The sequence below is a fragment of the Rhinopithecus roxellana genome, chromosome 1 (genome assembly GCF_007565055.1).
Source record: "Rhinopithecus roxellana isolate Shanxi Qingling chromosome 1, ASM756505v1, whole genome shotgun sequence".
NCBI lineage: Eukaryota > Metazoa > Chordata > Mammalia > Primates > Cercopithecidae > Rhinopithecus > Rhinopithecus roxellana.
In genome coordinates, this window is record NC_044549.1 from 181,888,401 (window position 1) to 181,902,535 (window position 14,135).

At 39.4% G+C, this 14,135-nt stretch overlaps 1 protein-coding gene across 3 annotated transcripts in view; it reads right to left on the reverse strand.

The window, feature by feature from the left end:
* Nucleotides 1-3,566: 3,566 nt before the first annotated feature.
* Nucleotides 3,567-14,135, reverse strand: part of TOPBP1 (DNA topoisomerase II binding protein 1) — a 63,992-nt gene continuing 53,423 nt past the window's right edge. For 2 of the 3 annotated variants that reach the window (XM_030933986.1, XM_030933979.1), the window contains exons 27-29: nt 13,865-13,954; nt 13,528-13,689; nt 3,571-4,314 (exon numbers count right to left, since the gene is read on the reverse strand). In XM_030933986.1, coding sequence (XP_030789846.1) covers nt 4,171-4,314; nt 13,528-13,689; nt 13,865-13,954 — 396 coding nt within the window. In that variant the 3' untranslated portion in view covers nt 3,571-4,170. Of the gene's footprint in view, nt 4,315-13,527; nt 13,690-13,864; nt 13,955-14,135 lie in introns of all 3 variants that reach the window. The other variant, XM_010379527.2, reaches the window with a different exon arrangement.

The following is a 14,135-nucleotide window of genomic DNA, read 5'->3' on the forward strand; positions in this document are numbered from 1 at the left end:
CCACCCACCTTGGCCTCCCAAAGTGCTGGGATTACAGGCGTGAGCCACCGCACCCATCCATAAATTGCTACTGTTTTTAAAAAGCATGCAGTTTAACATATTTTCACTTAGCAACCTCTACCTAGCAACTTCCACTTAACCCAATACAAAGGGCCACCATTCCCTATACGGCCTGCATTCCAAGGAATGGGGCAGGGGTACGGACGTCCTTCACTGATAAGGAGTGAGTCTCTGGATTGGCCACTCCTGGATTCCTTAACTTGGAACTCCAAACATACATTCTTCTTAGACCACAGGGTCACTTCCCAGGGTATGCCTGAGTTATTGTTGTCAAGTATGTCTGCCATAGACTGCTACTCATGATGGTAGAAAAGGAGCTGCAGTGGCTCACACCTGTAATCCCAGCACTCTGAGGCCGAGGCGGGCCTCAAACTTCTGACTTGAGGTCAGAAGTTTGAGACCAGCCTGGCCAACATGGTGAAACCCCATCTCTACAAAAATACAAAAATTAGCTGGGCGTGGTGGCACGTGTCTGTAGTCCCAGCTACTCAGCAGGCTGAGGCAGGAGAATGGCTTGAGCCCAGGAGGCTGGCTTGAACCCAGGAGGCAGAGGTTGCAGTGAGCCGATATCATGCCACTGTACTCCAGCCTGGGCAACAGAGCAAGACTCCGTCTCAAAAACAAACAAACAAAAAGAGCTGGGTGCTGTGCTTGTTGACAGATCTAGATTTTAAAATCTTTTTAGGGATAGAGAATAAGGATCAGTCAACTATGGCCCACTGCTTATTTTTGTATGGCCTCAAGCTAATAATGATTTTTGTCTCGAAGGGTCAGAAGGAAACCAAGCCCTGATACGAAGCAGCCTGTATTAAAGCACTTCTAGGTGAGAGGTGTAACTGTGAAATAATAGGTTTGCATTACAGCAGTGATTTGTGACCTTTGGGTGGAAAGTCACAGATCCAAACTCTAGAATGATGAACTCTACCCTAAAAATGCTCATACACAAAACAGCCTGTTCCACTCCCAGGCATCTCAGGCCCCAAAGGAAGAACTTTTTATCACTGTTAATATTGTTACTAGTCTGCTCAGGCTGCCACAAAACACCACAGGCTGAGTGGCTTAAATAGAAATTTATTTTCTCACAGTTCTGGAGGCTGGAAATCCAAAATCAAGGAGACGGCCAGCGTGGCTATCTGGTGAGACCTTTCTTCCTGGTGTGTAGACAGATAGCCGCCCTCCCCATGTCCTCACAGGGCTTTTCCTCTGTGCAGGCAAACTCCTGGTGTACCTCCCTCTTTTTACCAGGACACTAGTCCTGTTGGGTTAGGGACTCATTCTTGTGACCTCATTTAACCCCCTTATAAATGCTCTGTCTACAATCACATAGCGGGTTAGGCTTTAACCTGTGAATTTTAGGGGGACACAGCTCAGTCCATAACACTGTAAATACTAAATCTGAGTATAATTGAGTACTGTATTTACAGTAAAGATTCCTAAGTTCTAAGAGAACATGCGTTCCAGGTGGTTTGTTACTGAATCCTAGGCACACGTTGAGGATTCCTACTTGCTGAATTAACGAATGTTAGTGAGATCAGACTAACACACATGAAAATTCGTGGAGGGATATAAGGTGATAAATATCACAGATTAATATACTGTAGCAATCCAGAAAAGAAACTGAGAATAATCTAATTAAGACCAAGTTCTGCCCCCTCCCCTTTTTAAACAAGAAGACTACCTATGCTTGGTATTATTTGCATATAAGAGGAGGACATTGTTGCTGGCATTAGAACATTTACAGATTAAGAGCCAAACCCAGAGTTTAAGTGGCTTATACAGGGTATAGGCAGATGCTGGAAAGTCAGGAGGAGAAACTGAGACCTGGAGCCTTAAATGGTAAACTGTGTGTCTGAGTTTGAACTGGAAAACCATAATTTTGGCAGAAAAGAAAGTGGTAGATTAGGTAATTTAAAAACTATTTCAAAGAATTTATTTTATTTTTTTGAGATGGAGTCTCTCACTCTGTCACCCAGGCTAGAGTGCAGTGGTGCGATCTCAGCTCACTGCAACCTCCACCTCCTGGTTCAAGTGATTCTCCTGCCTCTGCCTCCCGCATAGCTGGGATTACAGGCGTGTGCCAGCACACCTGGCTAATTTTTGTATTTTTAGTAGAGATGGGGTTTCGCCATGTTGGCCAGGCTGGTCTCAAACTCCTGACCTCAAGTGATCTGTCCAACTTGGTCTCCCAAAGTACTGGGATTACAAGCGTGAGCCATTGCGCCTGGCCTATTTCAAATAATTCTGAATAATAAAATTCAGGGAAACATACTATATATCCACAAAATGATTCAGCTAAAATAAAATAGTTCTGATAAAGACGCCCATGTGGTTTTGTTTGGTGGGAGGGGGACAGTTTACACCACAATGCTACCTATTTCTCTGCAGAATTTGTCTTGTCCTAAGCTGTGAACTAGCTCAAAGCTGAAAACTCTGAGGGACCAATCCTCTAGTAACAGGGATACCCTCTACTCCATTTTGAAGACAATCTGATGAAAATTTAAGGGATTTTGTGTCCAAGTTGAGCGCTCTCTCCTTCACTATTTGAATCTGCCTTTCAAAAAGTCATTTGGAATTGAACAGTTTACATCAAAATTACATTCCTAACGGATTCTAGTTTGTCCTTCAAATGAAATTAGGTGTATTTATAGAGAATTCTGTTAACACATGTAGTATTAGGTGTTTAGGTTTAGCATAATAAAGGCTAATGCAATACAAAGTTCCAATAACATTATGTTTTAATCTAATAGGGCAATATTCTAAATAACAAACATCAGAAATGTTAAAAAGCAATTCATTTATTTTTTTGAGACAGGGTCTCATTCTGTCACCCAGGTTGGAGTTGCAGTGGCATGATTTTGGCTCACTGCAACCTCTGCCTCCTGAATTCAAGTAATTCTCATGCCCCAAGTAGCTGGGACTACAGGCATCAGACACCATGCCCGACTGATTTTTTGCTATTTTTTGTACAGATGGGGTTTCGCCACGTTGTCCAGGCTGGTCTTAAACTCCTGGGTTCAAGCAATCCACCCACCTTGGCCTCCCAAAGTGGTGGGATTATAGGCATGAGCCACCGTGCCTGGCCTGTAATTTTTTTTTTTTTTTTTTTTTTTTTTGAGACGGAGTTTCATTCTTGTTGCCTAGGCTGGAGTGCAATGGATCTCAGCTCACCGCAACCTCCACCTCCCAGGTTCAAGCGATTCTCCTGCCTCAGCCTCCCAAATAGCTGGGATTACAGGCATGTGCCACCACACCCAGCTAATTTTTTGTATTTTTAGTACAGACAGGGTTTCTCCATGTTGGTCAGGCTGGTTTCAAACTCCTGACCTCAGGTGATCCGCCTGCCTCAGCCTTCTAAAGTGCTGGGATCACAGGCGTAAGCCACCGCACCCAGACCCCAGCCCCCTGCAATTCATTTTTTAAGTTAAGTTACATAAATGTTTTGTTGCTTCAACAGAAGAATAGATGCCAGGGTGCTCTTTTTAAAAATTCATCTATGTAAATACATCTTAATACTAATTTGAGTCACTACTTTTATTCTTTATTATCACATTTTCCAAGTTTTGGCACCCAAACTTGGCAAACATCATGGAGATTTGTACAAACATACATATACATATATACACACACATTTATAGCCCCAGCTTCTTCATTAAACCTTGTGCTCACGCTCCTGTTAAAAGAGGTAAAATGGTGAGAAGATAAAAATCAGGGAAAACATGAATAAATGCTGATTGACAAATCTTGTTAAGAATTTGTAAGGCAGACTTTCTAAAGCAAAATCCATCACCTTGCTAAAATTTCCACTAAGCTACAGCTTTAGATATTTACAAGAAAAATAAATATCTTCTAACATACTTCAATGTGGTTTAGCAGCAAGCTAGCTGAGGAGTTGTACTTTGTTGTTATTTCAGGTAACTTTTTATTAAGAAACAGTTAATATTTCAGTGATTAAAATTTCAGGTGTTCAGCTCAGGAAGGGTCATTATTACACTGTGAAGCAGAATTCTTCAGGTGCTCATCTTTAAACTACCACCCAAATCCATCACAGTCACATTCAGGCTTTCGATTTTTAAAACCATTTAATGTTTGGTAACTAAAGAGTAGATGTGATTAGTGTACTCTAGGTCGTTTGATTTTATTTTTTTCTGTAGGAGCTTTCCTCTTTTGTGATAATCCAGTCCCAAGTTCCTTATTATTCTGAAGAAATGAACTAGCTTCTGGTAGACAGTAATTTTCTACATGAGGAGGTGATTCCTATAAAAGGAAAAATAAATGACTTTTTAAAATGATTTCAAACATTTGCATGATCCAGTAATAGATTTTTTTCTTTAAATCTCCGACCTCTCAGGGATGAATCTGACAAACGTAAAGGAAAACGCATATTCATTCCTAGGTTCCAGTAAATTAAACAAAATGGACCCTGTGGGACCAAAGCCTCACCTGTTGTCAGAGAAATACGTGTATCGCTCAGGTAGAGTGAGGCTAGCTCAGATCTTACAAACATTCCATATTGGTGTTTATAATCCCCATTTTAGAGATAAAATAAAAAAGGTTAAATAAAACAACCAGTGTCACATAACTAGCAGGTAGCAAAGCCAAAATTCATAACCCATCTGACTCCAAAACCCTTGCATTTTTCACCCACAACCATTTCCCAACATAGAAGAAATGGATCTTTTCCCCCTTATTATAAGTGTAATAAAAATTAATTTTCTAGCAATATGGCAGACTGGGCAACCTGAAAATGAATCACCACAAAATACTAAGTAAGTGCCTTTTGATTCAATTCTTCCATGGATAACAACTACAAACACTGACCAAAATATACTAAAAGCAACCACAGACCCTGGAGAATAAACAAACCTAGCAAATGTGGGGCTGGGGACGCAAACACAGTGTATGAAGTAAACTGCCTGTTAAACAACACAGAATTCTTTGGAGGAGCAGAAGAACAGAATCTAGTTTCTTTTTTGGGGGGAGATAGGGGTCTTGCTGTGTTGCACAGGCTGGTCTCAAACTCCTGAGCTGAAGCAATCCTCCTGTCTCAGCCTCCCAAGTAGCTAGGACTACAGGCGTACCACCATGCCGGACTTGAATCTAAAGTTTCTACAACTTATTCATGACGTCCAGAATATATCCAAAATTAAGCAATTGCTTTGTAAAGAAGCAAAACATGACCCATTCTTAAGAAAAAATGAATCATTCAAATAAACAGAAATACTTAGGCATAAGCTTAAAAAAACATATATAGGATCTATATACTGAAAATTACAAAATGTTTATGAAAAATTAAAGACCATCTAAATTAACAGAAAGAAATGTCATGTTCATGGAAGACTCAATGTGGTAAAGATGCTGATTCAAAATGATCTGTACGTTTAATGAAATTCCTATCAAAATCGCAACAAGGTTTTTATAGACATACATAAGCTTATTTTAAAATTTACATAAAAAGATACAGGCAAAAAAAAGCTGCTACAATAGCTAAAACAATCTTGAAAGAGGAATAAAGTGGAAGGAATCACCAGCGGATACTGGAGTTTATGTAGTTATCAAGACAGGGCAGTACTAGAGAGGGACAGACAGACACATGGATCAATGGAATTGAAAAGAGAACCCAGAAACAGACTCACACAAATATGACCAAATGAATTTTTTTTTTTTGAGACGGAGTCTCGCTCTTGTTGCCCGGGCTAGAATGCAATGGTGCGATCTTAGCTCACTGCAACCTCAGCCTCCTGGGTTCAAGTGATTCTCCTGCCTCAGCCTCCTGAGTAGCTGGGCCTACAGGCATGCGCCACCGTGCCTGGATAATTTTTGTCTTTTTAGTAGAGATGGGGTTTTGCCCTGCTGGCCAGGCTGGTCTGGAACTCCTGACCTCAAGTTATCCACTGAGCCGCACCGGGCCAAACCAACTGAATTTTGACAAAGGTGCAAAAGCAACTCAGTGAAGAAAAGACAGTTTTCTGAACAAATGCTGCTGGACATTCTTAGGAGGAAACAATCCCAAGAGACAACAAGAAAATTAGCCAGGTGTAGTAGGTATCACTATACCTACTGAAAAGGCAAAAATAAAAAGCACTGATATCGCTAAATGTTCATGAGGACACAGAAACTCGATCACTCATACACTGCTCGGTGGGAGGAACGCTTGAGCCTAGAAGTTTGAGACCAGCCTGGGCAATATGATGAGAACCCATCTCTATTAAAAAAAAAAAAAAAAAAAAAAAATCAAAAGTCTCACTAGATGGGCTTCAGAGCAGGATGATGATAACAGGAAAAAAACCAGTGAAGTTGGAGGCAGATACATAGGAATCAGCAATCAAAAGAACACAAAAAAATGATTGCAAAAAAGTGAACATGGCCTTAGGAACACATGGGACAAATAAAAAGTTCTAACATAAGTAACTGAATTTGCAGACAGTGAGGAAAGAATGGAGCAGAAAAAATATTTGAAGAAATAATGGCCAAAATTTCCCAAACCTGGTGAAAGGTGTTAAGTTTGCAGATTCAAGAAGCTCTGCAGACACCAGGCAGGATTAATACAAAGAAAACCACACCTGGATATATCAAATGGTTGAAAACCAAAGACGAGGAAACTATTGAGCAGCCAGGAAAAAAATGACACATTGAATACAAGGGAACAATTCAAATGACCATCACTGATTTCTCAACAGAAACAATGGAGGCCAGCAGACAGTGAAGTCCTTAATAGAAGAAAAAAACCTGTCAATCTAAAATTCTGTATCCTGCAAAAATGTCCTTCAAGAATGAAGGTAGAACAGACATTTCATATAACAGAAAGCTAGAATTGATCCCCAATCGACCTGCACTCCAAACTAAAGTTAGTTCTTCAGGCTGAAGGAAAATGTAATCAGATGGAAACACAGATCTTCAGGAAAAAATGACTCTCAAACTGGTATACATGAGGGTAATTATAAAATACTATTTTTTATTTTAGTTTCCTCAAAATGCACAGAAGTGTTAAAAGCAAAACCTATTTGAAGTAAAATCTTATTTGGGGCAATAAGATGTAGATGTAAAAACTATGACAACTACTGCATAAAGCAGAGGTCAGCACACCTTCTGTAAAAACTCAGAAATATTTTAGATTTTGTGGGATAGATGATTTGTGCTGAAACTACTTAACTGCCATTATAGTGCAAAAGCAGCCACAGAGAATACATAAATAAGTAAGTATGGCTGTATTCCAACAAACCTTTATTTATAAAATAGGCAGTGGGCCAGATATGGCCACGGGGCTACAGTTTACTGACCCCTGGCATAAAGGACAGGGGAAGCAAATGAACCAACCTGGATGCAAGAGATCTTTTTTTTGAAGCAGAGTTTCACTCTTGTCACCTAGGCTGGAGTGCAGAGGTGCGATCTTGGCTCACTGCAGCCTCCGCCTCCCAGGTTCAAGTGATTCTCCTGCCTTAGTCTCCCAAACAGCTGGGATTACAGGTGTGCACCACCACACCCAACTAATTTTTGTATTTTTAGTAGAGACAGGGTTTCACCATATTGGCCAGACTAGTCTCGAACTCCTGACCTCAGGTGATCTGCCTGCCTCGGCCTCACAAAATGCTGGGATTACAGGTGTGAGCCACCGTGCCCGGCCTCAGTAAGTAATGTATAATCTACATATAAATACTCCTCCCTCCAAAAGGTAAATATATTTTTGCTTTAGAAGGCCAATGGATAAAATACAATTCTAAAAATATTAAACTAATACAAAAAAAGCCAAGAAAGAAAAGGAAGAACAAAGACAAAGAACAAATAGAAAACAAACAGCAAAAAAACCCATCCCTAAATCCAGTCATATCAATAATTACATGATAGACTGAACACTCCAAAGAATAAAAAAGCAAGGCCCAACTAGATCCCGCCTACAAGAAAGCCATTTTCAATATAAGACACAGACAAGTTTAAAATTAAAAACCATGAAAAGCGATATCATGACACAGACTAAATAGGAAAAGGCTATATTAACCTCAGATAATGTACATTAAGGCAGAATAAGCCCAGAGATTCAAGTTATAACAAAGGATCAATATGTGAAAATCACAGAAATTACACATGGGTAACAACTAGCAACAAAGTTTGAAATAAATGGTGTAAAAGCTGACAGAATTAAAGAGAAAAAACAGACAATTCCACAATCAGCTGGAGATTTTAGTATCAGTAATTGATATAACTAAACAACCAAAAAAAACCACACACACAGGAAATCTGATCAACATTATCAACCACATTGACCTATTTGATATTTTCAGAGCATAACACCCAACAACTGCAGAATATAAAATCTTTCACATACATAATACGTTCATTAAGATAGATGAAGCTGGGCAATAAAACAAGTCTCAATAATTTTAAAATAATTAAAATCATAGAGTATGTTCTGTGATTACAATGGAATTCAATGAGCAATCACAAATTAAAAAGATAGAAAAAAAAATCCTCTTATATTTAGGAACTAAACAACAGACTCCTAAATAAGTCAGCTATAAATGAACACAAGTTGCCAATATCAGGAATAAACTTATTTATTTATTTATCTTGAAACAGAGTCTTGCTCTGTCGCCCAGTGCAGTGGCATGATCTCGTCTCACTGCAACCTCTGCCTCCCAGATTCAAGCGATTCTCCTGCCTCAGCCTCCTGAGCAGCTGGGACTACAGGCACACGCCACCACGCCCAGCTAATCTTTTTGTATTTTCAGTAGAGACGGGGTTTCACTATGTTGGCCAGGCTGGTCTCAAACTCCTGACTTCAAATGATCTGCCCACCTCAGTCTCCCAAAGTGTTGAGACAGGCGTGTGCCACTGTGCCCAGCCAGGAATAAACTTATTACACTAAAAGGATAATAAGAATATTGTGAAGAACTTTATGCCAACACATTTGACAAGATGAAATGGACATATTATTTGAAAATTACCAGTTATTAAAAACTGACATATAATGAAACAGAAAATAGGAAAAGCTCTGTATCTAGTAAAGAAAATTCGGTACCAAAAACCACATATAGAGAAATCTCCAGGCTGGGTGCAGTGGTTCACGACTGTAATCCCAGCACTTTGGGAGGCCAAGGTGGATGGATCACCTGAGGTCAGGAGTTCGAGACCAGCCTGGCCAACATGGTTAAAACCCCGTTTATACTAAAACTACAAAAATCAGCCAGGCATGGCAACTCATGCCTATAATCCCAGCTACTTGGGAGGCTGAGGCAGGAGAATCACTTGAACCTGGGAGGTGGAGGTTGCAGTGAGCTGATATTACGCCACTGCACTCCAGGCTGGATGAGAGAGTGAGACTCCATCTTAAAAAAAAAAAGAAAAGAAAAGAAAACTCCAGGTCAGGTGGCTCATGCCTATAATCCTAGGACTTTGGGAGGCTTCAGTCCAGCATGGTGAAACCCCGTCTCTACCCAAAAATACAAAGATTAGCGGAGAGTGGTGGTGTGCGCTTGTAGTCCCAGCTACCCAGGAGGCTGAGGTAGAAGGATTGTTTGAGCACAGGAAGCGGAGGTTGCAGTGAGCTGAGATCACACGATTGCACTCCAGTGTGGGCAACAGAGCCAGACCATGTCTCAAAAACATAAAACAAAATAAAAAAGAAAACTCCAGACCTTCAAATATTCAAGGAAGAAATAGGCATCTTACACAAATTCTTCGATAAAACCAAGGGAGCACTTCCCACTTGTTTATGATGCCAGCAAAACCCTAATACCAAAATATGACAAAACATTACAAAAAATGAGAATTATATACCAATATCCTACCCTGAAAACAGATTTTAAAAATTCTTCATCAAATAAATCCAGCAATATATACAAAGATTAATATGGCATGATCAAATGGGATTGATACATGAAACTTAACATTTGAAAATGTATGCAATTTCCCATAGTAATAGAATGAAAGAGAAAAACCTTATGACAACTCCAACAGAAGTAGAAAAAGACATTTAACAAAAGTTAACCCCAATTAATGATGAAAAAGAAATCTTAGTAAACTAGGAATAAAAGGGCTCTTCCTCAGTCTGGAAAAGAAATCTATGAATAACCTATAACTGGTGAAATACTGGTGAAATATTGAACAGTTTCCACCTAGGCTAGGGAATAAAGACAAGGAGGCCAATCTCACCACTTCTATTCAGCAGCATATTGAGGTCCTAGCCATGTAAGACAACTGGAAATAAAAGGCATAAGGAAGGGACAATCCACAAATCTCTTTGTAGATAAAACGACTGCTTATGTAGGAAAGCCTAAGGTACTAATTGTATTAAGTGAATTTTATGAAGATCATAGGGTATAAAAGACTGACAGGCCAGGCACGGTGGCTCACACCTGTAATCCCAGCACTTTGGGAGGCCGAGGCAGGTGGATTGCTTGAGACCAGCCTGGTCAACCTGGCAAAACCCTGTCTCTACCCCTTCCTCCTGCCAAAAAAAAATTAGGTGGGCATGGTGGCACATGCCTGTAGTCCTAGTTACTTTGGAGGCTGAGGTGGGAGGATCTCTTGGGCCTGGGAGGCAGAGGTTGCAGTGAGCCAAGATCACGCCACTGCACTCCAGCCTAGGCAACAGAGTAAGACCCTGCCTCAAAATAAATAAATAATAATATACAAAATTTATACTCTTATGGATTGGCAGCAAATGGTAGAAAAAAATCTAAATGTAAATCTAAAAATTTTCATTTACAATAGCATCACAAAATAGGAATACGTTTAACAAAAGATACACAAGTTCCCTCACTGAAAAACCACAAAATGTTGCTGAGAGAAATTAAAGAAGATCTAACTAGAGACATTCTAGGTTTATGGAATAGAATGCTCAATACTGTACAGATGTTAACTGTCCCCAAGATGGTCTATAGAGTCAGTGCAATCCTAATCGTAACCCACTCTAGGCCTTTTTTTTTTTTTTTTTTGTAGAAACTAACAAGCTGATTCTAAAGTCCACATGGAAACGCAAAGGACATGGAATACCGAAATAACCTTGAAAAAGACAACTAAAATTGTAGTCTTAATACTAGCTTCAAAAGTTGCTGTACAGCTACAGTAATCAAGACACAGTAGGAAAGGTATCAACAAGCAGATAATGAAACAGAACAAAAACACGATCATCTGATTTTTTATCAAGATGCCAAAGCTTTTGTGGGAAAGGAAAATCTGTTCAACAAATGGTGCTGGAACACCTAGATATCTATATGGGAAAAAACCAACCCTAGTCCATACCTCACAGCATAAAGAAAAATTAATTTGTAATAGGTCATAGAGATAAACATAAAAGCGAAAACAATAACTTTTTAGAAAACATATTAGAGAATACACACACACACCAAAAAACAAACACACAAACCATGAAAGAAAAAGCGCTCAATGTCCTTAGTCATCAGGGAGATACAATGTGCTCCCACTGTAAACCTACCATATGGGTAAAAATCAAATGATTGTCAACACTAAATGTTGGCAAAAATATGGAATAACTGGAAGGCTTACACAGATTGAGTATCCCTTATCTGAAGTGCTTGGAATGAGAAGTATTTCAGATTTTGGAATATTTATATTTACTGGTTGAGCGTCGGAAATCCAGAAATCAGAAATGCTCCAGTAAGCACTTCCGTTGAGCACCACGTCAGTGTTCAAAAGTTCAGGATTTTTTACCATTTCTAACTTTCGGATTTGGGATGCTCAATCTCTATATTATTGGTGGGAAGTATAAAATGGTAAAAATCCCTTTTGCAAAAGGCCTGGCAGCTTCTTAAAAAATGAAATATTAGGCCGGGCACAGTGACTCATGCCTGTAATCCCAGCACTTTGGGAGGCCCAGGCAGGTGGATCACGAGGTCAGGAGATCGAGACCATCCTGGCTAATACAGTGAAACCCCATCTCTACTAAAAATACGAAAAATTAGCCAGGCATGGTGGCAGGCACCTGTAGTCCCAGCTACCCAGGAGGCTGAGGCAGGAGAATGGTGTGAACCCGGGATGCGGAGCTTGCAGTGAGCGGAGATCTTGCCACCGCACTCCAGCCTGGGCCACAGAGTGGGACTCCATCTCAAAAAAAAAAAAACCAAACAAACAAACAAAAAAACCACGAAATATTTACTTATTCTATTACACAGCAATTCTGTCGTATTTACCCAGGAGAAATGAAAAAATATGTAAAAAATATATAAAAAATATATTAAAATATATAAAATATATATATAAAAAAGCCTGTGTATTTTTAGTTGCTTTACTAATGATAACCAAGATGACAAACAGCCCAGGGGTCCATCAACAGGAAAATGAATAAACTATGGTATATTCAGACAAAGAAATACTACTCAGCAATAAAAAGGAATGAACTACTGGTATACACTAAAACTTGAATGAATGTCAAAAACATCACGTTGAGTGAAAACCTTAGATAAAATACTAATCAGTATGCCCTCTGCTGTATAATGGCTTCACATTTATGTTTTAGGCATTCTATTAAATCCTGAGCAATCTGCAAACACAAGCAGCAAAATCACAAAGCTGACTGAGTTTTGGCCTCCCCTTATTTCTATACCATCCCATTTGAAATCCTTCATAAATGATGATTATGAAATCTAATCCTTATGATTATGTGTCAGGCCTGCTGATTCCTGATGGCCTTTTAGGCACTGTGGTGTCAGGAAGATTTTTCTTACCCCATTCAAATTACACGACACAGGCCAATTCTGAATATGACAGTAGTAAGCCCACCATATAGTAAATGCTTACATTTACCACAGTGTCTAACTAACATAGGTATTTAAAGTACATGAAAGCAAACAGACAAGAAAACTAAAGGACCTTTGGGAAAATGTTTCTTCTTGGACTCCTGGAATCAATTTCTGCTTTCTTTATATTCCAACATTTTATTTTTATTTTATTTTTTTTTTTTTGAGACAGAGTCTCGCTGTCGCCCAGGCTGGAGTGCAGTGGCCAGATCTCAGCTCACTGCAAGCTCCGCCTCCCGGGTTTACGCCATTCTCCTGCCTCAGCCTCCCGAGTAGCTGGGACTACAGGCGCCCGCCTCGTCGCCCGGCTAGTTTTTTGTATTTTTAAGTAGAGACAGGGTTTCACCGTATTAGCCAGGATGGTCTCGATCTCCTGACCTCGTGATCCACCCGTCTCGGCCTCCCAAAGTGCTGGGATTACAGGCTTGAGCCACCGCGCCCAGCCTCCAACATTTTAAAGGGTATTTTTAAAGCCTTGAGAGGTAGCTAGATTTTTATACTCTTCTCATATTTAACTTCCAAGCTAAATGTTTACATAATGTGTTCATTATTATAAAAAATACAAATAGAATAAAACTGAAAGGGCTTGAATAGAGGAGAATAACAGGAGACTAATGTTCTACTAATCACGAGCTGAAGGTTTTGTTGTGCAGTTACTTATCTATGCATATAAACATATCTTTAGTAATGAGGTCAAGAATAGACTCTCACAAACCTGCATGAGATAATCAGCAATGTATTCTGTTCTCAAGCAGCACACGTTCTGGGCAGCAGCTTCTGTTATATTAACTCCTGAGTCATCTGGTTTCAGTTTATTCAAGTCAGAAAAAAGATGTGTGGCCTCTTTAAATAAAGGTACAGAATGACCAGGTAGCACCTAATGAAAAAACAAGTAGTATCTCAATCTACCAGTATTCCAAAGTAGTTCAGCTGTATGATATGTACTTAAGGATTACCATTTCAAAAAGTAGAGAAAATGAAGAACTGATCATAGCAATCTTGGTTAGATAATTATTTATGTAAAAAGGTCAGTAAATTAATACGATACAAACCTTTGCTCCTCCTGACTGAAGGAGGCGTTTGAAGCCTGCTTCTCGAGACTGATCCACATGTAAAATAACCTTCCACCCACTAAATGCTCCCTACAAATAAAAAATAATCAGTGGTGAAATCATTTGGAAAATAACTAACAAAATAATCCAGATAAGACATGATTTTACCTGTAGACTTAGTTTTGTCATTAAATCTTACAAACTTTACTTTTGCACAGTATAATTATCTCTGGTCAGAACACTGAAACGTGAATCCATGGTATCTGGCACA